We start from the raw sequence: 27,279 nt of genomic DNA on the forward strand, positions 1-27,279 counted from the left end.
TACTTCCAATTTTATACATCACCAGCCTGGCTCTCTTCTTTCAAGTCCAGACTTAGGTACCCACCTATCTACATGCCAACTCTACTTCCATGTATAATATATATGTCAAAAGTAACATATCTAAAACTTGGTTTAGATCGCCACAAAATATGCTCTCCATTTCCAATGTTCCCTTTCAGAGTCAGTGGTAACTCCTACCTTCCATTTGCTCACACCCAAAACCTTGGAGTTCTTGACTCCTCTTTTTTGTTTTCCCACATCCTGTATTCAATCTATCAGCAAATCTGTTAGTTTTACTTTTAGAATACATTTGGAATCAGATGCTTCTCATTACTTCCTTCCAAACTCTATAGTTCAAACCACCTTATTTGTAACCTGGATTATGACAACAGTCTCTTAAGAGGTCTTCCCATTTCTACCGATGCTCCCTTCCCACCACTATATCCGCAGTCAGTTCTCGCAAGAGTGACCATTTTCTTTAAACTTGAATCATATCGTATCATTTTTCTAATAAAATACCTCTCATTTCACCAGAATAAAATTTAGAATATATTTTGTGGTCTCTGAGGCCCTGTATGATCTGATATTACACTATCTCCTGGACCTTATCTTGTACTACTTTCTCCAGTTCACTATTTTTTAGTCACACTGGCCTCCTGTGACAGTTCTTAAAACATGTCAGACTCTTAGTTCAGAGCCTTTGTACATGCTGCTCCTTTAATCTGGAACACTCTTCTTCAGGTAGCTGTATAGATACCTCCCTCACTTCATTTGGATCTCGGTTCAAATGTCACCTTCTCAGAGAGGTCTTCTCTACACCGTGTAAATCTGTCTACAACAGTGAGTAGCACTGCTTTGCCCATCATTTCTTCCAGTGCCCTTACCACTGTGCATTATTTTTATGCTTATTGCTTAGTCCACCTGACATATTGTGTGTGTGTTTGCTCATGTGTGTGTGTAATTGTTTTTAATTGTTCTTTTTTTTCAATCATCAGTCTTTCCTCATTAGAATGTAAGGTGTGCAAGGGGAGAGACTGTTTTTTAAGTTATATTCCCAGTACCTGATATTTATATTTTTTCAATTGAATATATGCTTTCCAATAACCATCAATATAAGTAAAATAAAACTTCACTAATTTCAAGTAAATGGAAAGATGGCTAATCTAAGTACAAGATTCTTTTCTAATAATATTTACTTACAAATTCATGAATTTTCAATCAATAATGGAAAGACTTCCTTCTAGTACGGTTACATTTCTGCCAGCTTTGATGAGTGAAACTCATTTCTAATTACTATATTGGTTATGTATATGCAAATGTACTTTTAAAAGGCTTGACAAACTTTCTCCTAAATTGATTTACTAGGTCTCCTACAATTGGGTAGTACCTTTGTTAGATTACTGTCTTTTGCTATTGTTGTTGAAGTTGTTCTCAAAGCACTTCAAATGTAAACTTCAGCACATTTCAGGTCAAATACTTTGAAATTCTGACTTTAGAAAACCCAGACTACATAAAGTTTTACAGCATGAATATATATTGGATTTTCAAAACAATAGCACAAATATGACTATTTTAAATGTTAACATTTATGACTTGGCACCATTAACCTATTCATAATTTTAAAAATAATAATAAAATTAGAATTTAAATTATCTAGGAAAAACAGCTAATAATATTTTTCTCCAACGTGTGTGTCTGTGTATGTATATATTAGTTATATATAAATATTGACATATATGTATATATTAGTAATATTGAAATATCTCTGAGAGTAAGAACCGTGGTACTTAGCCTAGTGCCTCACATATTAGATGCCAATACATTTTTAAAATTTACTCAACAAAATTTGTTGAGCACCCTACTCTGTGCCCAGCAGTGGGATATGAGATATACAAATATAAATAAAACAAATATGAATAGATGTTTATTGAATCCAAAAATAATGATCACCCATAATCTTGCTAAATTTTATATAAAATATATCTTCTCCATATTAAACTTAGCATGTAATTCCATAAGTTATTGTTTGGTTCCTGATGGAAAAAAATTAAATTCATTCCTGAATGCATTTGGTATAACATATTTATATGTTCTTTGAGAAATAACTTTTCTAAATGAGTAAAACTGCCTTCTGAGAAAAACAAGGCGCAACAAAATTTCAAGAGCAATGCAAAAGATAAACAAATAAGAGTGCTTTAGTTTAAACCTCAAATAATAAAATCCATGATGACTAATATATTTCATAGTGCCTGTATAGTGAATAGGGTAGAACTTGACATGTTAGACGTGGATGTCATGGGAATGAACTCTAAGGTAATAAATCAAATTCTCATACACAGCCATGGCCCCACCAGGATTGGCTGTCAAGTCTGCAGGTTCTTCAGCACTAGGCTCTACTAGCTCAGGTGAGAATACTTGTAGGTCAGCCATAATGTCTACCATCACCTACTCAGAGCAAAGAGCATCCCTCAGAAGAGCCAAAACCAGGAGTTATTTAACTCTTAATATCAAAATGCTAGTAGTCATCCAAGAACTAAAAGAAAGTCTAAAATTTCAAAAGCAGACTATTCTGAAAACAAGACATAAAAATACAGTATCTTTACTTCATAAAAAAATGCATTTAGCAGAGTACTTAATAGCGCACTAAAATATTGCTCATTTACTATGATTTGCACCAATGGAGATAAGCTGTGACTTGGAGCATCTGGATGCATAGATGATGCTGAATTTTCAATATTTTTTTCCACACTTATTTATCTCCATAATTAGTTTTGATGAAGTCAACACTAAAATGAGTTTGTGTCTCCAATAGTGAGAGGAAGGAGCACCTTACACCTAAGTTTTTGCAAAGGTCATATGTGTACAATTCTCATATAAGACTTTGAGAACTTGAACGAAAGATGTAAATCTTTGAAACTTTTACTCTATAAATTTATGCATCATCTAGCACACTACCTTGTACAGAACAGGTGTTCAAAACACAACTGATAAATTAATAATTCATTTACAAAAAAATCAAAACTTGATGCTCATCGACTAAAAGAAATAAGAATATTTTTAGTCTGGTAGTCTGTTATATAACAGGTGCACTTTTGGATTTTACTTTTTGCACTAACATCTTAGATAATCTCTGTGTACTAATTTGGTAATACTAGCTAGCCTAAGAAGCATATCCCCAAATTTCAATGGAGAAACACAATACAAGATTATTTCTTTTTTCATGTAAAGTCTAAAGTAGATTTTCTTGTAGGTGAGCATCATTACTTTATGTGGTAATACAGGCACTTGGTTCTTTCCATTTGGCATTATGCCCTCCCTGGGCCCTAGAAGCCTCTGCATTCAGCTAAAGGATGGGAACCCAGAGGCTATAGAATGCTTGTCTACTGCTTAACTGCCTTGGCCTGAAAGTGATAAAACACTTCAGCCCACAGTCCATTGAGCAGAACACGTCACATGAATCCACTTAAATGCAAGCAGGTGCAGGCCAGGAAGTGGAATCCCTACCTGGGCAGATGTTTCCCAGAGAAAAATATACAAAGGAAGGGGAAATACAATTTTTTAGTAGACAGCAAGTTGTAGTTTGCCAAGGTTCTTTACTCTTCTTTTCCTTTCTTTTTCTTTATAAGCAGAGGACCTTATTAAAGTCATCATCCAAGATTTGCAAGTTCTTGAAAATGTAGATTCCAAGTATAAAGCAATCTTATGCAAGTATAATATAATCAAAGTCTGCCTGGGCAGTCTAACATGATTTAAAAAAAAAAAATAAAAAAATGGCGGTAACAGACAGGACATCTGAAAAAAATATCTGAATAAAAAAGATGATTTGGCCAGTTCAGCAGGCAAGGTATGAGGACATAACTAGTCCGTAGTTAACATGCTGTTGTCTAGTTTTCCTGACAGTAGGGTCCAATTTCGTTTAAGAAGATGTAGCAGTATGGAACCATACACATGCGTTAAAGGAACCTGCTGATCATAAGATGTGTTGTAAAGTGATTATGATTCATAACTCTTTTTTCTACACATACCTCAGCTAGGAGGTGTCCTAGACTTGTAGCGGACTGAAGGGTGTGCCTCAAAGGTGTGCCTTTATTTCCTATCTGTATCATACAACTTTTTTTATGGTGCTGACATTTCAAGTCTCTGATCTTGGTTCAAAGATATTTTTCCTAAACCTGAAAAGTGAGTCCAAAAAATGGTGGGAACTGCATCTTTGTTTGCCACATGTGGGAGAGAACATGGTGGGATTGGAAGTGAGCATCGTGGGGCATGGTTTCCTGGTCTCTCCTAAAGTAGGCCCTCTGCTTCACCCACAGGTCTTGACATCCCTGACTGGCTCTGTGCTCTTTGGCCAGGGACCAACTCCCCATGTCTGCCTTAGCAACTAGCTTTGCCCGTGCTCAGGAGACTGTTTCAACAACCCCCTTCCTTAGACGATACAGTGACCTCACAGAGCTCATATTTTTATGACAGTTCTATTGGACACTAGGCTTTATTGAAGGCAAGGACCATTTTTAAACACCTCCTCTTCCTTCCACACACACCCCACACATAAATTACCTACCACAGTATCTGGCATATAAAAGGAAAACAATACATATTTATTGAATGTACTGTCTGCCTAATTACCACACACTGTCCTGGGGTTGTAAATTGGGCATCGGAGTCTTGGAGCCAGTGGCAGCCTCCCTGAGCCAGTGGGACACACCCTGCATGGTCTTCAAGACAGGCCTCCACAGAGGTTCATCTGCCTTCTAGAGTGAGTTCCTATTCCTCGCAGGCCACTCTGCTCAAGTTATACTCCAACGCCATCAGTCAATCCCAACGATTTATCAAGTTTGAACTTTAATGTAAAGCCTGCGGGGAAAACACTTATTCAGGTTCCATCTCCTAGCTTCCTGAATCTCTTCTTAGGCCTTTTACTGGGTTCATGGTCCAATTCAGACAACAGGAAAAATCGGATATTGAAAGAATTTGGAAATAAAAAATTATTTAGGAAGGGTGAAGGGTGAGAAATTTATTCAGCTCTTTTCATTATTCCCAAAGAAGCTCCAACCCCCTTGCCAGTCCTTGGTACTGAGGTTGGTAGCAGACAGGGGCTGTGCGGACGTGACCTCCTGGCAGAGGGAGACCCATTCTTCATTCTGTGGCGAGGCAGTAAGTCAGAAGGAGAGTTTGGGCCACCGTCACCCTCTGGCCTCCGCCTTGAATTCCCTTTTTGCCCTCATTACAACGGGAGGAACCAGAGTATGGATCCACCTAGGGCTTCAGGGTCCTGCAAGCATTGGGAGCATCAAATAGGTGTCCGGTAATTGGAAAAGCAGGGAAGGGAGCTGTGGTCCCGACCAGTGGCTGCGTGCGCGTGGGCAAATAGGGAAACGGCGCCCCTCTCCGGAGTTTCTCCCGCCCCCTCATTTCTTTCAGGAGTCCAGCAGGGCTGTCCCCGGTGACTCAGAGTTGCCCCGGGGTCATTTGGACTCCCGTCCCATCCTCATCGTATAGCCCGCTCCCGCATCCCAGAGTGCCCCGCACATTCCGCCACGTCCCCGGCCCGCGACGCTCAGGAGTGGCCCGCTCCTCGGAAGGTATGGAGGCAGGGGTAGGAAACATTAATAAGCACCACACCGCCCACACGAAAGCCCCAATAGCAAAAACAACTGTACACGCATCACAGGCGGAGCACGGCTCCCCCAGGTAAGCTGTTTATTCGTCACCGTCTTGGCGATTCTCCCTGGGCAGCTGCGGCAGCGACAGCAGCTGTGCCGCGGGCCGCGGAACTCCCCGCGCTCTTCCTTCCTTCGCCCTCTCTCCGTCGCTTCTCACTGCCCCCCTTCCCTCCTCTTCTTCCCTCCTCCCTTCTTGCCCTCTCGCAGGCCACGCACACACCCGGAGATACTCTCCGCACTTGGCGCCTCACACTGCGGCTTAACCCAGCCGGCAAGGCACGGTGGCCAAAGCGGCGCGGGGGTGTGTGCGGGATCCAGGGGCGGAAGCCCAGTGGGCCTGGGGTGGCCTGGTAGAGCCCCTCTCCTCCCAGCCGCGACCCCTGCCTATTTTCCTTCTGTAATCCCGGCCTGCCAGCAACAGTGACACCTGAGCAGGGACTGGGGCAGGCCCGCTGGACTGGCAGCTGGGAGAAAACAGAGCGGGGGGCGGGGTCCGCGAGGAGGAGCGGGAGGCGGGCGGAACCCCGGTGCTGCCACCTGGTAGAGAGTGACGTGCCTGCCAGCCAATAAACGCCCGTAGCTCCGACGTCGGGGCGGGGAGCCGGGAGCCAGGGGCGGGCTCCGCAGGGAGGAGGAGGCTGCCGGAGCGCTAGAGGCGGGGGCCTGGAGGAGGAAGGGGAGGAGGCGGAGGCGGGCGCGGTGGCGGCGGCCGAGGCGGCGGCGGCGGAGGAGGGTAGCTTGCGCCCCGGACTGTGTCTGCCGAGCTCCGCGGCTGTGTCTGTGTGAGTAAAGGAGCGGCGCGGGGAGGCAAAGGCAAGCGCGGGCGAGCGCGGCGGCGGGACGTCTCCGGCGGCCGCGGATCAGCGGCGGCGCCCAGTGTGGGAAGCGGCGGTAGCAGCAGAAGCAGCAGCAGCAGCAACAGCAGCAGTAGCAGCAGCAGCAGCAGCAGCAGGACCGGCGCCTCTCCGCCGCCGGGGACGCCGAGGCGCGGCTGGTGGCACTGACATCGGCGGCCCTGCCTCTCCTCTCTCGCCCCCGGCCCTCCCCATGTGATCGGTCTTAATCCCGGCAGTGTGCGCGCGTGGGGCTCCATTCCGCGGTGCCGGGTCTCCGAGCCAGGGTGGGTGCTCGTGTGTGCGCTTGTCCTCCCCATCCCCCTTCCCCAAGAATAAAAGAAGAACCAAGAGGCGCGCTTAGAAAATAAATAAATAACCACCACACACGCGTGCCCGGAGCAGAGTCGGCGGGGCTGGCGGCGGCGGAGGAGGAGTGAAGGCGGCGGCGGCGGAGGAGGAGGGACGCGCCGAGAAGGCAGTAACTTTAAAGCCAGCTCAGAGCCCAGACCTCCAGCCGAGCGGTTTGCAGCGCGGCGGCGGCGTTTAGTGTCTGGCCCGCCGGTCTGGTCGGGGTGTACAGTAGGACGGACGAGCAGCGCCTCGTTGTCTCCCGGCGGCTGGAGATGTCCGAGCCCAAGGCAATTGATCCCAAGTTGTCGACGACCGACAGGGTGGTGAAAGGTAAGCGGCGCGCCGCGGTCGCCGGGGTGCACCGTGTGCCGCAGGCACCCGGGCGGTTCGCCTCCCCTCCCCCGCCCCGGGTTCTCTCCGCGCTCCAGCCACGGACCTTCTAGGATATTGTGCAACCCTCGCACCCCCTCCCTCCCGCGCCCTTCCCCCACGCCGCCCACCCAGCCCTACTTGGGGCATTTTTATTTATGGGGGCGTCAGTTGGCAAATGGCTGAGCCTCGGGGAGGCGGCTGCGGGGGTGGCGGGGGCGGGAGGGGGCGCCCGGGGGGTGGTTGCTGGCTGGGTGTAGCTGCTGTGACAGAAATAGGAAGTGGGTGGCTGCTCGCAGGCTTGCATGGGATCGGGTTTATGGTTTTCTTTTGCAGAGGGAGGGGTGATTTATGGCTTTTAAAAAATTAATATGGCATTTTTATGTGGTGGAGGCTTTCCACCGACTGCTTGGCTCGGGCAGGGTTCTCTCGGTGCTCCATTGCAGCAATTCCCTTCGCGCCCCCTCCCCCTTCCCCTGGAAGGGCCTGCACAGGACTCGCGAGAGAGCGGGAGAGCGTGGGGGGAGCCCTGCACTGCCTTCCGCGTGGGGCGGGGGCGGCCACAGGCGGAGGGGGTAGCGGAGGGGACACGCTGGGGGCGAGGGAGGCCGGGAACGACCCGAGAGCCCTGCCGCCGCCTCCCCGGGATTCCCCTGCAGGCCCTGAGAAAAACACGAAAAGCAGTTCTCCAATCTCTCTCGCCACCCCCAGCCTTCCCCCGCCGACCTGTCATTGCTCTTGAGTAGTTCCCTGCTGGAGCACACCTCCCCAGTCGTGAACTTGCCACGCTTGTTTCCCTGTGCCCCTGGCATCCCCCCCTTTATTAATGGGCTATTTGATTCTCCCCGGGCCGGGTATGTTATACTCCTGGCGGGGATGGCTCTGGGATTTCTGGCGAAGAGAAGCCAGGATGATGAGTGGGACGAGGACGCGGATAGACAGTGGTCTCTTTCTCTGGCACGGGGGAATCCGCCGTCCTTATTGTATTTCGTGGTGGACTCCAGGAGGAACCATCCTACGAATCCTGGAAGGATGACAGCAGATCCGCCAGGATTAAGTAGTACCCCTCATTCCTGGGATCAGGACACTGGGGCAGAGCAGAGCTGGGCATGGACTAGGCGCAGAGCTGGCCTTCGAAATTGGAAACCACGCTGGCTGGCTGGTGTGTGTGTTTTCTGTAGAATACAGATATTATCTAATGTGGCCAGAGCAAGCAAGTAGAGTGCAAGGTAGTAAAGTCTTTTGCATCATGAGCCTTTAGGTGAAGTAACCCAGCAGCCTAAGGACCATGATAACAGAAGTCATTCTGGGGCTTCTGAACTGTTCATTGTTCTATTCAGGTTTGCTCAGTTTTTAAAGTGTGTGTGTGTGTGTGTGTGTGTGTGTGTGTGTGTGTGTGTTGCGTGGTGATGGGGGAAATGTGGTCTCCTTTTTAAGAAAGAGAATAAAATATTTTGTTTTGGTTGTATTAGAATCGGTCCAGCTTCAGTGCAGTCAGTATTCATAGACCCATCAAAACAAGGAGAACATATCTCTGCAAAAGTGACTGGAAATAGGACTACAGATGCACAGCTGTTTTTTCTGCAGGCATGGGCCCTTTTGTAAACAGTCAATTCATATTCATTCCAAAGAACTAGATTTATATTAAAGTATTCTGTTAACACAATAAAAAATTAAGACCCTTTACTGAAATTACCAGAATAACAAATCTCTCCCTAATGTGTGAAGTTTAGGGTGTAACTCTAATCTGTAGGTTAAGATCACCTATTTTCAAAACAATTAATGTAAAGCTTACAATTCAAATGATAGCAGTAAGTGTGTCAGCAATTAAAAAACACTCGTGCACACACGAAACTAGGTTCTCTGTTTTAAATCACAAAATTATGGGTTCTCACTGTAAATATAAAATTGTCATCAAGTGAAGAATGTAAAAGTGACTGTTCACACATTCAGGCTTGCAGTCTTTACCATTTAATGTGAAAGAGCCCATTGAACCATTCCTTCGCTATTTCGTCTTACTTTTTTTGACAATGCTATGTTATACCATGTTTCCACGAAAATAAGACCTAGCCGGACAATTAGCTCTGTTGCATCTTTTGGAGCAAAAATTAATATAAGACCTGGTCTTATATGGTATTATATTATATAAGACCCTGTCTTATATTAAAATAAGACCCTGTCTTATATTAATTTTTGCTTCAAAAGACGCATTCAGCTGATTATCCGGCTAGGTCTTATTTTCGGGAAAACACGATATATATTATTATAAATGGTTTTACATTGTAAGTACATACACCTATCCATAATTCCAAAAATTCGGTTTACATATTATTGCAGAATTGAAATGCAAATGTGAGTAATAGGCTCAAAATAGGAAAAGTTAATTTTGCATTTGTTTTGATAGGGTGATGTGAAATTTTGAATGTGAAATTTCTTTTCTAGAAAAAAGTTTTAATGAATCCTGATTTTTAAGGTGGACAACTGTCGCTATTTTTCTCCTTTCTTGTAGACTTTATATTGTTGGGTTAAAAGCTTTATCAAGTATTGGATTCAACATTTTGTCATACATATAATTTTTACGATTAATTATTTGAGGTGATAATCTATTTTGATGATCAGTCTACTCTGAAATGGTTCCCTTTGAATATGTATACGCATGCTTAGTGAGTAGAAACTACATGTATGATGACTGGGAAACATTAACAATTTTTCATATTTATAAAAATAAGACATTTTATGAAACCATGACTTACTCTAATTTTGCTAGAACTTCATCTCAGTGCTCTGAGATTGACTTATTCTTCAATGTAGGAAAGGGATTATCCTTGCAGAAATTTCTGTGCTCCGGAAGCTTTCTTTGTTTTTACCACGTACCCCATGTACCGATAGGTATTTGCTTATATAGAGGAGTGAGAGGTGTTTGGATCATTATTGGCATGGCGTGCCGTTTGTTTACAGTTACCTTCATTAGTATGATCTGGTTTTTGTTGTATAACAAATTGCTGTTTACAAATAAAGCTGTGCTTGTGGTTTGTAGTAAATACGATGATGTGGACGCTTTTCTGACATGTACTTCCAGAGTGCAACTTTAGAAAGGTAGGTTGAGTTTGTTTCAGCTAACCAATGTTTCATGTTTGCAGCTTCTTCTAGAGTGTGTTTAGAGATCCTCATCAGTTTTCTAAACCTTAAAAATGAAAGGAAATGAGTGGCAGTATTGGAGATGGAAAGGACTCATTTAGATTAACCTCAGAAAAAGTTACTTCATTTAGTAAAACTAGTACTTTTTCATTTTGACTGTTCTTGGATAAAAATAATGGAAAGTATAAAAATTCAGAGAAAACATCTTGGTAATGCCATTTGTTGGAAATCATAATAATTTGATCCATTTACTGTTTTACATTTTAAAAAAAGAAACATTGCATAATATAAGGCCAAAGACCAAGGGCAATAAATAGAAGAATAACTATTTCTCCCCTCCCCCACAACACAGAGGATGGTCTGGTTTTTCTCTGCAGTGGTGCTTCACAGGCCTTGTTCCAAACTTTGGCTTCTCTTCATTTCTCCCTGCCTGTTCCTGCCTTTAACTCCTGGTCTGGCCCTAACATTCCCTACTGGCTATAGAATTTTGGTACATAACAGTTAAATACTTGGAGGAAATAAAACTGTATGTGGTCAGGTGTGTCACATTGTTACATCTCTTGCCTTTTCCCTCTGTTCTCATCTCCAAGTATTTCGTAATGGGCCTTTTACCTTCAACTGAACTGATTTTAATGGTAGGAATTCCAGATACCATGGCAGGTTGTTAAGAGTAAATTCCTGGGAAGAGTTTTGGGGAATTTGTCAAAAACTCTATGTAGGGCACTTTTGTGCTTTGTGTCAGGTTGCTTGTGGCTGCGGGGAATCCCCCAAAATAAGCTGTCTTTCTGTGTATTGTCAGCTTATGTACTATTTGTGTAGACAAAGTACACATAGGGTGTTCTAAAAAGATATCTAAGATCATATAAGCAAGAAGATGGTAGCTAAGTAAAAATTAAGTAAATCAGGATTCAAGCCACCAGTCTTTCTAGCTGAATGGGACTGGTAATACTACTTAAAAAGAAAACAGAAATATGAAGTATTAAATAATAACATTTCTTTGCGGTTGTCAGGAAGCGCTTATTGTGAATTTATTTTACTGGCGTTTGTTACCATCAGTTGAGTTATTCCATGTATCTGGTTTTCCATTCGAGTATAGTAAAACCTCGTTAATTCAGTGTCATTAATTGAAACTTACTATGATTAAATGTCAGAGTTTCCTGGCTGAAGATTTTATCCCTGTGGATGTGAAGAAAGGGGTCTAAACAACACCATTTAGTCATGGTTAATATACTTGAGAACAAATTCTTTTCTGGACTTAGTGAACAGTGTGCAAACTAATGCTGTTCATTACAAATTAGATTGGTTTATTCATTACTATAAAGTAAATATAAGTACAATATTTTCAAAACATCCTGTAGACTTAGGGCTTAAGGCAACAGTTGAGACTGGGAATCAGGGAAATTCCAATGATTCCAAAATGCCATCAATTAGAAGAATTATCATTTAAAAAATAATAGCTTTTTGGAGATGGTGGGAAGAACCTTTACTTTAAATGAACAGTCTATTTTAAGACATCGAGTTAAAAGGTTACAAAAGTAATACCTTGGAATCTAAAAGTTACTCTAAAATTTGTTTATATTAGTTTAAAAATATGCCTTTTTAAATATACTTGTGTCTCTATGAACTATTTTTATTTGTAATTTTAGAGATAGGAAATATGACTTGGATAGACTGTGCTTTGTAACTTTTATAATTGGCCTTTTATGCTTTTCCTTATCTTTTTTGTGTCAGCCGTGTGTAAAGTTGAAACTAATTATGAATCCAAATAAAGAACCCATTTAGAGTGACCTCATTGGAAAACGGCATTTTTCTAGACATACTCTCCTTTTAGCAAATCCAGCTAAATTACCATTTTGAAAGTTTTGTGAAGATTTTGAACACTTCTAGAACCATAAAGAAGGATGATGATTCATGATATGGAACTTTGATAAATACTCAAAAATCATTTTGTCAGTTTTTTCAGCAACTTTATTCTCTTGCTAATCAAGAGGTTATATACGAGTATAATGAGATTTTGAATTACAACTTTCTGTAATTCCACTGATACATATAATGTCATAGGCTACATTTTCCCGTATGTAAAAGGGCAATAATTGCATTCGTTGTCACTTGTGAGAACCATGGGATCCTCAAGTGGGATTTGAGGGCCTAAATGGTTACACTTGGGTCACTTACCTGGCAATGGAAGTTCAGTCACTGCAGACACAGAATTACAAATGACAACATGTGAATGTATTTTTAGGGTCATTCAAGAATAGTCAGAACCATTAATATTGAAATCCATGAATACTTTGTCTACAGCAGTAGATCATGGTGACACTTATTTTGTAGTTGAAAAAATGGAGACAGAATAGATAGAGTGGTCGGTTACAGGTGGGACTGCAGGTAAGTGTAAGTAAACTTTTTCCTTTAGGAAAGATGCTCATTTCTCTTGAAAATCTGTCTGAAGCTGTTACTTCTTTTGGTATATTTAAGATGCCACACTTTTTTGTTTTGTTTGCTTTATTAGAAGTTTTTTACCTGTATTCAGCAGAAGTATAAATTCTGATGATAAATATTATAATCTGGTTTGATCTTGGCACGAGGTTTACCAAAGGAAAACTGTTAAGCATTGTTTTCAGGTAAATATATACACAGAAATAGAAATAGCATACTTTTTTGCTAAGGAGTGTTATTTATTTACTATTTTTGGAAGGGTGTTATTGTAAGCCTCTTTGCCTGAACTACAGATAATGACCCATACTATTGCTCTGGTTTGAGCATTGTATTAATTTCTAAAGACAGCTCAAGCAAAAATACCAGCCATTTCTTCTTAGGTATTTCACTCCTTTTTAAAAATACAATCATCAGGTGGGAATGATGTAGGTCCTGAAACAGAATTTTGGTTTATAAACCACTCGTATGTCTTTAGTACTCCTGACATTTGAAGGGCTTTTAACCCTTTTTATTCTAGAATATTTTCATCTCCTGTATTCGTACACGCTATATTCGTTGATAAGCCATTAGTTACATTTCATATAAGAAGTCAGATACGACATTTCGTATTCCTCATGGTTAGGTGTTCTGAATTATGGCTTAAATCAGATGGACTATCAACTTGAGGACCTAGACCTAGTGCTGGGATCTCAAATCCATTTCACAAATGTGCACTCAGGTAGTTGAAGTCTTAGATGTTAAAAAAATAGAAACTCTGAGGAAGCAGTAATTAGTTGTTAAAGTGCTGCATTTTTGAAATTAGATGTGTTCTTGTTGAGACCATAGAGAGGAATAGAACTTTGTTTTTCTTTTTCTTTTTTTTTTTCCACCCCCCTAATCCATGCTTTTGCCTTACAGCAAAATATAACTATTTTTAAAAAATGGTCTATCTGACTTTCTGTGAACTTCTTTCTGTCTCTTGCAACTGGAAATTCTGCACATGTCTGCAAAGAGCAAAACAAGTAGATCAGAGATTTATGTTAATAGCTGCCTCCAGATTATGACATAGCATTTTACAATGTTTGTCAATTTCAGGTACTTTCTACAGTTATGAAACCAGAAGAATGATGGTTGATGTTCAAAGAGAGACTTTTATTCATATGGAGCTAAATTAAAAAGAAAAAAATTAATCAGCTCTAAGATTCTAATGCTTAAAGAGTCTGTTTCCATAATGACTATATAACCCTAACTTTTCTTTTTTTGGGAGGAGCTACTACTTCTTATTTAAAATGTTGGTTAGCTGTCTCTATGTAGCATTAGAATATTTTGGAAATTCTAATATGTCAGTGTCTGAACTATGTCTCCCAGGTAGCTGCATATACTTGGAAGTTATTTAACATCATTTGCTAATACGTGTATTCAAAGTTTTAGTTTGGGAAATACGGTCATTGAACTAGTGACACCTAGCTCAATGCTTTGCTTATTATGTCCTGAATAAATTCCTGTTGAATGATCTGGGCATTGCAAAATTCTTATGTGCCCCCTGAAGCAATAAATGGAGGACAATTATATGTTTATTTTGAGTGTATTATATTAAGTTCAGATTCTTTGTAAATGGTTCTGTATGGTGACTGGTTAATTGGAATGTTTCCATCTCCAGCCATATCAAGGATTGGAGTATGAGAAGGCGGCCTTAAGAAGGTGACACAATTAGATTGAAAGCAGTTTTGTTGTTTGGTCATTTGGACAGGCTTTGTGCCAGCTGAGTTTAAAAGGCTAAATCCTTTTCAACTTAGCATATTAGCTTGAACTTGAAAGCTTTCTTTCAGTTTTTGTTGTATTTCCCCTTATGCTGATCAGTTTCTGACAAGTGAAAAAAAGATATGTTAATCACTCAGTGTTTGATTTATTGGGTGATTTATATATTTTAATTATCGCCCTCACTTGCACTGAAGAGAAAAATGACCTGGCCAATTGCATTAAACAAACAAACAAACAAACAAGTAAAACCGTCTTCCTTTGTTTACATCTCAATTTATCATTTTTCTGTAATGCTGTTGTAATCCAGAAATGCAACCTTCTCCAACATAGCCTCCTGCTCTCCTCAGGCCCCCAAAATGTCATTGGGTGCTATCCAGTGGGAAGATATATGGGCTATGAGAAATTTTTAAAAAGTGGCATCAATTCTGCTGACTCCTTATATTCGCCTAAGTGGGCTTTAAGCCATCCCTTGATATTTCTTTTTAAATATCATGTAAGCTATTCCATTTTATCAAATTAAAAGCACAATAAATTCTCTTAAAATGACAGAACCTGAGTCAGGACTTTAAGTTTCTTTTATTAGTTTTCTTTTACAAAGGAATTATAATTTTTTAAATTAAACCTGACATTGTTGGTCTGTTATGCATATTTAATGCTAATAAATTAAAGTACACTCATACTTTCTCTGTGTGGGTCTGATTATTGGCATGATAACAGTTCTCATTATTCAATTCTCATTATTCAAGCTTCAGTTCAAGTGTCACCTCCTCTGGGACTCACATCTCCTGAGACCTTCAACTGGATGGAGTAAAGGGACTCAACCTCTTCATTCTTGTGGAGGGCACCTTGAATAAAGCATGTTGCTGTGCTGTTGTTTACCTGTCTGCCTCCCCTTCCCAGGAAATAGAGACCCCAGGAGAGTGGGGCCTGGTTCCATGTATCTTTTTATCTTTAGCCCTAGCACAGTGCCTAGTGTAGAATAGGCATTTGAAACATGGTTGTGAAATGAATGAAATAACAGATAAAGGATAAGAGGGATTTAAATTTCTAAATTATAGGGTTATTTTCTTTGAAATTTTGTGGATCTTAAATCATGGGCAGCTCACAGACATCTGATGCATTTCTTGATTTGTGCTAATCACACAGAAGGGTTTTTTCATATGAGTTTTGGAATGCTCTGTTTCATTAATTGGTATTATGTTTTCTGCCTAATAGCCAGTCTGCAGAAGCTTAACTGGCAGAAGTGGCTTGCTCATGGAGTGCATGGTTTTCAGTGGGTCTTTGTCAAAGGGTGTATACCTCGGTCTTCTCAAAGGTGGGTGATAGTGGTTTTTTTCTTACGAAGATTGGTGGTGACACCGGGTTGGGGGAGAGTTCTTGTTAGAAGCATCTGGGAGACCTCGGTTAGATTTCACAATTCTGTTGCTTACTTGGAGAAATGTGCACATGCAAATGAATGAAAGTAAATACATTTAGGAATCAGAACAGAAACATAAAACATACTGCATGCCCAGCTATGAGATATCTGTGGAATGCTAATCAAAAATCTTCAGGCTCATCTCATGAGTACAGGCTGCTTGTGAGTCAGCTTTTTTCATGGCACGTCTACATGGTGAATATTTTGAGAAAAGCCAGTCCTGGGATCCACATCAACAGAGAGGGAGTCTGGTAAGGCACCTGCTCTCAGCTTGGTTCTTCCAGAGAACCCCTGGACCTGCACGAGCCCAGACATGGTCATACGTGATGGCCCCCATTAAAGCAGGCCAGCCAAGGCTTTTCAAACTCTGGCTTGTGGGCCAGGATTTAACCTGTCTCCCTAACCTAGCACAGAAATGCCTTTCTTTCATGGAGTTGAAGACTAGGGAAACTAACTATAGTTTCCTACATAAAATCTTATCGTTGTCAACCTCTGCCGGTTTGCATTCAGCAGCCAGGAGGGAATCTCTCTGTTGCCCTCCCCTCGTTTCAGAATTCTACTGTGTTTCCCTGAAAATAAGATCCAGTTGGACAATCAGCTCTAATGCGTCTTTTGGAGCAAAAATGAATACAAGACCTGGTCTTATTTTATTATAAGACCGGGTCTTATATAATAATGATGTAATATATAATATAATATATAATACTGGGTCTAATATACAATATAATGTAATATAATATAATACCGGGTCTTGTATTAATTTTTGCTCCAAAAGACGCGTTAGAGCTGATGTCTGGCTAGGTCTTATTTTCAGGGAAAGACGGTACTTGATTACTTTCTTATTCCACGTGCACTTCCAGAAACGTGGAAAATTTGGAGTATGTTTATAAAAAGAGGCCTCCCGAACCCCCCATACCAAGTGATTAAAGGACTTTAAATTGCAACAGGAACTGAGAGATCATTCAGTCTTAAAAAAGAAAAGGTTGAGTGGTGATTTAACTATAGATTTGAAGTACATATTAAAGTGTCACGGTGCATCACAGTCAGATGTTGTCCCTCACCACTAACAACTGAATGAGAAAACACCATTTGGAAGCATCAGGGGTTTGGGTGATTTTTTTCTTTTTTCTTTTCTTTTTTTTTTAACCAGCCAAGGACATTTAACACTGGCATGGATTGTGGGGATCTTCTGAGTGGAGAGGATAAATGATCCTTATTTATTTGTGATGCAAATGTGACCTGTAGCTAAAATGATGAAAATTTGAAGCTGGAAGAAATACATATTGGAATCTATTTCCTGATCTGGTCTGGAGTGAGTCCTCCGATTACGTACTGGGGAGAAGGAGTGGGGCAAACGTGGGGAGCCTGTTATCACTTAGCACTTGCTCATGTCTGAGCCTAAGAAAAAGAACTAAATCAGACTCAGAATTGGAAGGAACACCAGAAATCTAGCTAAGGCGATCCCTAGGCTAGAGCCCCCTGTCCAGCCTGACTGATGGATGGTAATCCCACTGCTGTGTGAACACAGTTATTGAGAAGGAGTTTCCTACTCCCTAAGACTTCCTACTTTACCCTGGCCGTTTCTGCTGGTCAGAATGTTTCCTTGTTTGACCTCAGTCTGGTGCTCTGAAGTACACAGTTGTTGCTTGCATTGCCCTGTATACTTCAATAAAATGAGCCTTATGTGTCCTCTACAGGAGAGCTTATTTGATATAAAAAAACAGCTTTCATGTTTTTAAGTCTTCTAGCTTTTCCCTGCATGGCTTGGGTTTTGGGGGTCCTCCCCTATCCAAGTAGCCTTCCTTTAACACCATGTCAGGCTGTCACAACCTGTTGAAAATGGAGAGGTGAGCAAAGGTTAACCTTGGCTTGCCTCTTTCCATGGAACATTCAGCACCTGGGGCTTGGATGTTTCAGTACTCTTGCCTTGCCCTTCTGTGTCCTCATGGTAACCTTTAGACTTCCTGGAACTCAAGCCCTTCGTGGGTGGCCCAGTGTAGCATCTCTTCCTTGGTGTCTCCTGGCTGGATCATGACTACCGCTGTCATGATGCTCTTCTCATGACCTTCCTATTGAAATTCCCTTCAATTCCATCCTCTCTAGTTTCTCTGCGGCTTTACGATGTGCAATACCTCATCTGCTCTATGAGTAGGAGCTTTCCTGAAAACCTGGATAGCACATGCATTTGAACAGTGACTTTCTTCTAGAGGTGTTGCTTTTATTTGTAATGGAAAGACAGCATGATAATACGACACTACCACTACGGTGGTGATAGTGGGGGTAGTTGAGGACAGGCCAATTCCTTTGTTTACTTTTCAAATCACACCAGAAGGGCAGCACAGCACCCAACTTGACCAGCCAAACCTGCCTCTTAGACCTGCTTTTACATCTGGCACCCAGTCTTTGAAGGTTGTTGATAAACAACTCCTAAGGCCATTGAATTTGGCTAACCTGGTAAGTTCAGTTGTAATTTTATAGCTAGTTTAAGTTTCACTGAGGCCTGAAAGAGGTCAGTGGCTTCCAAGTGTGGTGTCACAACACATTTCTGTGTTACGCTCAGCTGTGAGGCATTAACAGCTACTGATAACATACAGAAGTTTGCAAATGACTTATTTTAAAATATCTATGTATAAACTACGGTGGCTTCAAGTTCAATCCTAAGATGTTATTTTCACTTGCTTTCTGATGTGTTTTCTCATACAGGAGAGAATGGAATGGAGCTGCAGCTGTCATGGTGGGCATTTTGCATAACTTGCAGTCTGCTTGATTTTACCTTGAATCGCAGTGGAAATGATATATTCTTGTAATCTGTGGCAGTATGTGCCTTATTTCCATGAACGTTTTTGAGGCTGGCTTATTAGAATCTGGATTCACTCACACTAGTGTTTTGTGCAAGGGAATGTGATGTCATGTTCATCTTGATGGAAGTAAAATGTTGAGGCCTGAGACTAGAGAATACGGCTTTGCTAGCCAGATCTGTGGATTGAATAAATCTTGAAACATACAGGAAGCCACCTCGGGGGTGATTTCAAAGTACCTTATGAAACCGGTCCTTAAGCATCTCCCAGGGGCCATGCCTGAAATTCTCTGATCAATTATTTAGGATAAGATTGGCCATCTTTTATAGAAGTTTCAAAACACTGATCTTTAAAAAAAATAATTTAGTGAATTGAATAAAATTTTCATTTTGCCTTTTGGTGGTATTGAATCCATGAAAACTGTATTTCAGGAGCCTTTTTGAGAGTGAACTTGCATGTCACTTTTAAAATCCATCCCCCATGCCTCTTGTATCACTCAGTTTTCTATACTGCTCCCCTCAATTATGATGTAATGTCTCAGTTGATCAATAGATTAAATAAACAATCCTTTATTGAGTGTTAAATGGCTGTTGAAAAAATATTTCATTCATTTATCTGTCATTCATTCTTCCATCCTGTTCATGCATGCATAAGTTTTAGCACCCATTGCTTGCCTGGCTCTATGCTCTGTTCCTAGGACTTAAAATAAAGTGGGTAGTCTCTAAAGATTACTGTCCAGCCTGGAGGATGAAAGCAAATCACGTTATAAGTTGTAATTATTTTAATAGCACAAGATGCAACATGCTGTGGAGTGTAGAAAAGGGAGTGATTAGCTGTCTTCATAGACTGTAAATTTTTTTTTGCTAAAATAAATGGAAGTGATATTAATTTTTATGTGTGTAGTATATATAAGCACATTGTAGGCTTATTTTAAAAGGAGGATGGCACAAATGCTGCAAAAGGAGTGATGATGATTTATATCTGGAATTTTGTGCCTATGAATGGCTCACCTGCAAGCCAAGTGTGTAAAACAGAATCATGGTTTCTTGAAGGTGGAAGTGACTTAAAAAGTAAGCTAGTTCAACTATATTCCAAAAAAATGTTAAATGGTTAACAAGTTCCCCTCCCTCAGCCCCTAGTATTTCCAGTGATGGAGAGGCAGCATCCAAGTGTGGAAAGAGCATGGGTTTATGGTTTGACAAAACCTGCATTTATTTAATTTTATTAATTTTTAAACTTATATTAAAATTACAGTTGACATTCAGTATTATTTTATATTAGTTTCAGGTATATACCATAGTGGTTAGACATTGATATAATTTATGAAGTGATCTCCCCGATTAGTCTTGTACCCATCTGGCATCATCCATAGTGATTACAATATTATTGACTGTATTCCTTATGCTGTACTTTATATCCCTGTGACTGTTTTGTAACTACTAATTTGTACTTCTTAATCCCTTCATCTTTTTCACCCAGCCCTCTAGCCCCCTTCCCATCTGGCAGCATCAATTTATTCTCTGTACCTATGAGTCCGTTTCTGTGACAAAACCTGCATTTAAATCCTGCTTTCTGCATGTGCCAGCTGAGTTCATGCGGGAAGTTATGTGACCACCCTGACGCTGTTCATCTTACCGAAAAGTGGAAATGATCATTAGTATTATCATTGCAAGATTGTTGCAACCATGGGAAGGATTGTTAAACACCAGAGGGCTTAACAAGAGCCCTCGTTACGTTAGGTATTATTTTATTGTTGGACAGCTCCTTTGAAAGCTCAGCTTTGTGCTTCTAGAAGTAACCTGCATTAAAGTATATGCTTCCTCTTCTCCTGCTCACTGTCAGATCTGTTGTAGTTTGGGGGTCCCTGCCATTCCTCTGACACAGTGGTGTGGCGAAGGTCACCCATGACTGTCCAGTTGCTGGTTTCTGTGATTTTTGACATGATGGGCCACCTCTTTCTCCTTGAAACAGTATTGTCATTGGCTTTCATGGATTTCCTCTTTCTCTGATTTGTTTGCCAACTCCTCTTGACTGAATCCTAAATGTTGATGTTCCTTTATCCCCTTACGCATTCTTTCAGGCAATTTCTTCTACTCAGAGGATTGAGTACTGCTCATAGGCTGATGACTAACACAGCTTTATTTGCAACCCTGTCTTTTTTTCTAGAGCTTTCTCTCAAACCTGTATATCACAGTTGCTGTGGAGAGGTATGGTGAGGATAAAGTGGGCTATTTGCTCTCCTGTGTTTCCTGTCCTGGATGATGTTACCACCATCCATGCAGTTAATGAAACTTGTCCGTCAGGTCAGGTTTCTTAAATGTTTCACCTTGTGCTACAGAAGCCTCCCAGCATTCGTCTCTTTGCTTTCAAACGTGTCCCCTCTCGTGCATTAATTTTCCCTTATCGTCACAAGAGTGATAATTTTTAAATGAATATCTGATTATGCTAATCCCATATTTGGTGGTTGATGTTTTTCTTATTGATTTGTGGAAACTTTATATATTATGGCATTTAACCCTTACTGCATGAATTTTGAAAATATATGTCACATTGTACAAATTTAAGTCTCTAATTTATTACAATGTAAGATCTTGAGCCCAGGGAGTACATTGTTTATTCATACTGCAATCTGAATGCTTATCTGTGTTTGGTCTATATAAAGTTGATTGTACTAAACTACTGAAATATCCCAAAGTTATCTTCCATGGCTTTGTATTTGTTTTACCTCTGCATGGAACACTCTTGCTTACATTGTGTCCCTCTTCTGTGTAAAACTGCTCTGATCCGCTCAGGTATGGCTGTCTGTTCTGCTTGTACTTGGTACACGCAGTGTATCACAGATATTTGCAACAAAATTTTCTCTAAAAGTGAAGTCATCCAGGGCAAGGTTTTATTCACTTCATCTCCTCAGGGTTTAACATGATGTCTGGCACATAATCATTCCTGCCCCTAACAGATTGATTGGAAAAGGTATACCTGTTCATGACAAAAGCATAGTGATACTAGTACTTCCGTTCATTCTCCCCTCTGGTGTCATACTTTTTATTGTCGTCCAAGTTGAGTTACTTTTCCTAGTGCCATTGATGTGTGGAATACCTGACCTCCTCATCCCCACTCCCCAGGTATTTTCCTGTAAACCTATAAGCCAGGTCTCCTTCACTCTGGATTATGTAATTACTTTATACAATTCTAAACACAAACTTGAAAGTAGCACCTTAATTTTATTTAATCATGCTTACCTTGTCCTCTGGGTCTAGGCTTTTTCGATCTTTTAAACATCTGGATGTTTTTCTCTCTTCTTTTTAGTTATTTTCCCCAATTTATGTCCTTGGTAGATTTGCCTAGGCCTTTACCTAAGCCTGGCAACCAAATGACTTTTTGGAGCTGGTCAATCTTGATGAGTGAGTTCCCAAATCTTTATCATAGATTCTGCGTATGCAACATGGGAAAAAAATCCCCTCCCCACCCCGTGTCAATAAGAAACATGGCTTCTGTAGGAAAAAAAGGAGGTGCTCGAGTAATTGCTATCCTTGATCTTTTTTCCTTACATAATTGATGTATTTTTCTATAGCTACTTCGGGATGATACATTTGAAAAAAAATGTCCAGTGCTTTTGCCTGCCCTGAGATTTGTTTTAATCTTTTGTCATTTCAGGGAGTGGAAAACATGAATTTTCCAGGGATCATGATTAGAGAGTTGGTGTGTTTATTACTGGCATATGTTTTGGACTGTATTATGTCACAATTATATTTGAAGGGAATATTTTGTTAACTTGTGGGCTACTTTGCTTCTCTCCCGGATCTTGCTCAAAGTAAATAAATCAATTGAATAAATAAATAAATAATTAAATGAATAAGGGGCCTTTTTATAGTTTTGAGTGTTGTGTTCTAAAACAGTTCATGACATTGTACGCCCTGCACGAGCTTTACCTAATTTTATCCTTTCAGGAACTCTGAGGCTAGGGGAGATTCATTCTCTTTCTAAGGCCACACAATGAGTACATGGTGGGACAGGGTTTTGGACGTCAACAGCCTTGACTCCAGACTCTGGCCCTTTACCACCATAGCATTAAGTTGACGTGCACACACAAGGCCAAGTTCGTTAGGCCGTATGCATGTATTGACAGAACATAGACATCATTAGGGACTTATTTTTATACAAAATATTGTTGATTGTGGAAATTATTTTAGTGAGAACCTCATTGGTCTTTCCTGTAGGAGAAAAATCTAGCACTTCCGTAGGCCAGTATTTCTGCTTCCTTTTTAGAACTTCGTCGCTGAGGCTTACAAACAATTGGGCTAGAGTATAAACTAAGCTTTACCTGGTTGGTATTACTGATCTTATCACTGTGTTACAAGACAAACTAATCTAAAACATGAAAAGTGGTAACGATGAGTTACATAAAGAAGATATTTTTAATTGGGCCTTGATTTTTCGTCTATGTTAAAACTGAAGAAAAACAAAATCTAGTGCTAGCTATTGTATATACTGTTAGCCTTTATTTTAGAGGCTTTGCTTCTTTATATTCATTTTCATATTTTTGTCACTAAAGCAAATAAAGGAAGCCACATATAGCTAAAGTGAAAGCCACTTCAAGGAGACGTCACATGAAACATTTTGAGGAGGGAGTTATGTGGTTTGATTGTAACATTTTAGATGCAAATGCGAATTGTTTTGAGAGAGAATTTTTCATTTACCACTTATAACTCTTCTGTACTATGAAGGATGTTTAGGACTAGCCTAGTTGCAGTTTCAAACTGATGTTGTAATTGTTTAAAGGAAAAGAGTGATGATTCAGATTCAGAATTTTAATGCTTCTCTGAGGCAGGTGATTAGAGAAATTTATTTCTTTATTCACATGACTGTAAAACCCTTTTCTGATCCAGCTGATTTTGGTTTGACTGAGAAGTCTTGTGGTTGTGAAGTAGTTGCAGGTCAAAGTCTCCGGTGGAAAGGAAGGTTAGCTCCCTGCCTTGATTCCCTGAGTCTGTAAATTCAGGGAGCTCCAGTTTCATAGTGGGGCCTCTGGCCCTCCTTGCTTCGTGGCTCATATCTCTGTATGTGGGAAAGCTTCTTCCCTGCTGGAATCAGCTTGGGTTCAAATTTTATTTTCCTCTCCTTTCCCCCTTGTAGCATGTTTGTGAACCTTGGACCTTAACAGTAACTTTTTTGGGGTGATTGTTTAAAGTGCTCATTAACATATAGAAGGAAAAAAATGAGTAATTTTAATTCTTAAATAGGAGTACAACTAGGGTGTTTTGATTCTTATTTTGTTAACATATATATTGAAATGTAAGGTATTTCATGTCCTGAAAAAACAATATACATTACAACTTTCCTACCCTGTGTATTTTAATCCTTGAGCCAGACCTTGTCTGAAATAAGCTTTACCTTTTAAGGAAATTGATACTGAGATATGATTATGCCTCGTGTTTATTATTGCACATACAGATATTTTGAATGTTATTCGTATAGGAAAACAACATCGGGTAAGTCTGTGTTTAAATAGGAATATCTCAGTAAAATAAGCAATGACTAAGCATTCCATGTAGGAGCAATGTGAGAAGTATATAAGAAACATGCTTGGATACTGTTTTTTAAAATGTGGCTTTAACTTGTGTCCTAAGAGTGAAATTGTGAAGTAGAATTAACAGAGAAAATGCTTATTTTGAGAATTCCCTTAGTAAATACAACTTCTGAACTCAGTTCACTGTTTTTGCTCTTTCTTGAACGAATGAGGGAGGCTAGCATACTTGTAGTACATTTCAGGCTTTAGAATTTGTTCTTGTGGAAGAGAAGATTCCCTTGGAGTCCTATTCAGTCTCAACATTTGATTAGAATTCATTTGGAATGGACGTAAGTGAAATTCAGTATGCTGTTGCTTCTACAAGTTCTTAAAAAATGGAAATGTGCATTAAGTTGTTTTCTGTGCATCAGCTATTTTTAATAACTTCCCCGTCACTCTTATGCTAAACTGTGTATTATGAAATTGTATACGTACTTTCTGTGCAAGGTTTCCAACTGTGAGGTTTTGTGAATGATTTGATTTATTTCCGGAATGATGGAATTGTCTCCAATAATGTATATTTTTAAGTTATTACATAGTTAGGTTGTAATTCTGTTACAGATAATAAAGGTGCCATCTGTTCTTATTTGAACTTCTGTCCTTTGAAGAGATAGCACCAGAAATGGTATTTTACTTTTGATTATTTGGCGTGTATTCAAGACATTACTTTCCTCCTGAAGTGCTATCCCCAGCCACTGTTTAGAGATTTTCATAAATGGAGTAAGAAGAAAAGCCGTCTTCCTTGTGTTCAGGACAATGGTGTAGCAGCTAGCAGTGGTGCTTGTCTATGGGTCACTGTGGGGGCAGAGCCCCAGAAAGTAGTTTCCAGGCTCTCAGCCTCACATAGACAGGTGCTGGCTCAGGTAGTAAATGGCCATCAACTGTGATTGGATGGCCATCAGCTGTGGCTAGTTGGCCGTCAGCTGTAACCAGTGAGCCATTGGCCACTAATATAACTGCTGTGGCTACGCTAGGAGAGAAGAGAATGGGGCTAGCAAGAAGATGGCGGCTGGGCTGGCAATCGCGGATGGCGGTTTGCGGACAGTGTGGATCCAGCCTCCAGTGAGAGTATAGTGCCGCCAGAGAGAATATAGTGGTATGACTCCCCTACCTATGGCTCCGTGGGTGTTCCTTTTTGGCCTCACCATATCCTGCGTTATGTGGGGAGCGGGACCAGAGACCCCGCAGGCCGCCCCGCACGACAGTCACCTTCGCTGATTTGTGCCATGCTTATGTTAAACCTTTTCATGCATTTGGCTCAGGACATGACATTGTGGAGAATTCACTGTATGCGCCTGTTGCTCCGATGGAATGTGGTCTAGAATGTTAAGGAAGGGCTGATAGAAAGCAGCGAAATGGCAGGACAATGGCATATACTTTTTAGTCTTCACAGACCCACCTGTTTCTATTTTAGAAACATTTTACCATTCTTTCTGCTTTTCTTTACATTGGAACCCTTTCGATTAAAATTAAGTTTATGAGGTAATGGCTTAGAGTCCGTTATTTTTTAAAAAGCTGTATTTGAAAAAAAAAAATATCTGTGGTAATCCTTATGAGGTGGTTAGTATGGAAACCTGTTCTACTGCTGAGTAGTTTGAGGATCCGAGAGTTAGTAATTTGTTCGTGGCCACAGAGCTAATCAATAGTGAAACTGAGCTTCCAAAACAGAACGTTTTAAATTATTTTGAAAAATTTCAACATACATAGAACTTGAGAGAAGAGGACAATTAACCCCCTTGTACCTGTCCCACAGGTTAGTCATTGAGATATCCAGATTTCACTAAGTTTGCTTTATCTATTCCTTTTTTTCTTTAATCTTTGCTGAATATTTTAAAGCAGATCCCAGACATCATGTTTTCAAATGCGCAGATTTTGACTTTGGGACAAGTGTTTTATCTCTGTACCAAATCGTCTTAGTATAGAAGAGAATGACATAATACGAAGACTGTGAGCAAATAGAAACCACACCTTTCTAGAAAACAAGTTTGTATCTGCAATTTAGTTCTCTTGATCTGGGTAGTCATTATTTGCACCTAAGTTATTAATAAAATGGCAGTGAAAGAGCTAATACTTTCTGACTACCAATTCTGGGCTAGGAACAGCTCCTCATGCTGCCTGCATGTTAGCTCATCTAGTTCTAGATAATAACCCTGTGCTCTAGAATTCTTTCTTGTGGGTTTAAGTTGCTTTTAAAAAATAAGTATCTCTTTACATAAAAGTGAAATACTCTACCTTGCCTTAAGTTGTAATACCTTTCCCATTCTTTTCTCACCTTTCATACTGATCGAGGGATATACAGATGGCACCTTTATTATCTGTAACTAATTACCACATAATTACATAATCATTTAAAAATATATACATTGTTGGAGACATTTTCATCATCCAGAAATAAATCATTCACAAAACCTCCCAGTTGGAAACGTTGCACAGAAGGAAAGTGCACAGTGTCACAATACAGTTTAGCGAAAGTGAAAGGGGAAAAGAAGGTTGCTGGTCTAAAGTGTGGTCCATAGACCAGCAGCTTACGCATTGCCTGGGAGCCTGGTAGAAGTACAGAATCTCAAACCACCCCCCAGACCTTCTGAAGCAGACTGCATTTTAAACAAGATCCTCAGGTGATCTATATGCATTTTAAAGTTTGGGAAGTCCTGGATAGCATTTAAATGTGGCTCTAATTCTAATCACCTGGAAAACTTTTAAAGCTACCAACGCTCAGCCCAACCCATGACCAATTAAATTAGACTCTCTAGGTGAGGCCCTAAGTGATTCTTAAGGTTGGCCAGGCTTTAAAAATGCACTGGTTTACTAGGACTAGAGCATCTTTCCATCCTGTGTCTGCTACTTAACTCGGAACAAAACATTTCATCTTGTAAATTATATGTTGAAAATGATGCTATCATTGTAAGTGAGAGTTGAAGATGATAGGGATTCTGGACTTACACTTAATATTTTGATGATGGCA

General features: G+C 40.5%; 1 protein-coding gene across 2 annotated transcripts in view; it reads left to right on the top strand.

Moving 5' to 3' along the window:
• The first annotated feature begins 6,847 nt into the window (after positions 1–6,847).
• PPP3CA (protein phosphatase 3 catalytic subunit alpha) overlaps positions 6,848–27,279 on the top strand; it is a 296,871-nt gene continuing 276,439 nt past the window's right edge. For both annotated transcript variants that reach the window (XM_019757673.2, XM_019757674.2), the window contains exon 1: positions 6,848–7,180. In XM_019757673.2, the coding sequence (XP_019613232.1) occupies positions 7,123–7,180 (58 nt within the window). In that variant the 5' untranslated portion in view covers positions 6,848–7,122. The remainder of the gene's footprint in view (positions 7,181–27,279) is intronic.

This window comes from Rhinolophus sinicus, linkage group LG02 (genome assembly GCF_036562045.2).
Source record: "Rhinolophus sinicus isolate RSC01 linkage group LG02, ASM3656204v1, whole genome shotgun sequence".
Lineage (NCBI taxonomy): Eukaryota > Metazoa > Chordata > Mammalia > Chiroptera > Rhinolophidae > Rhinolophus > Rhinolophus sinicus.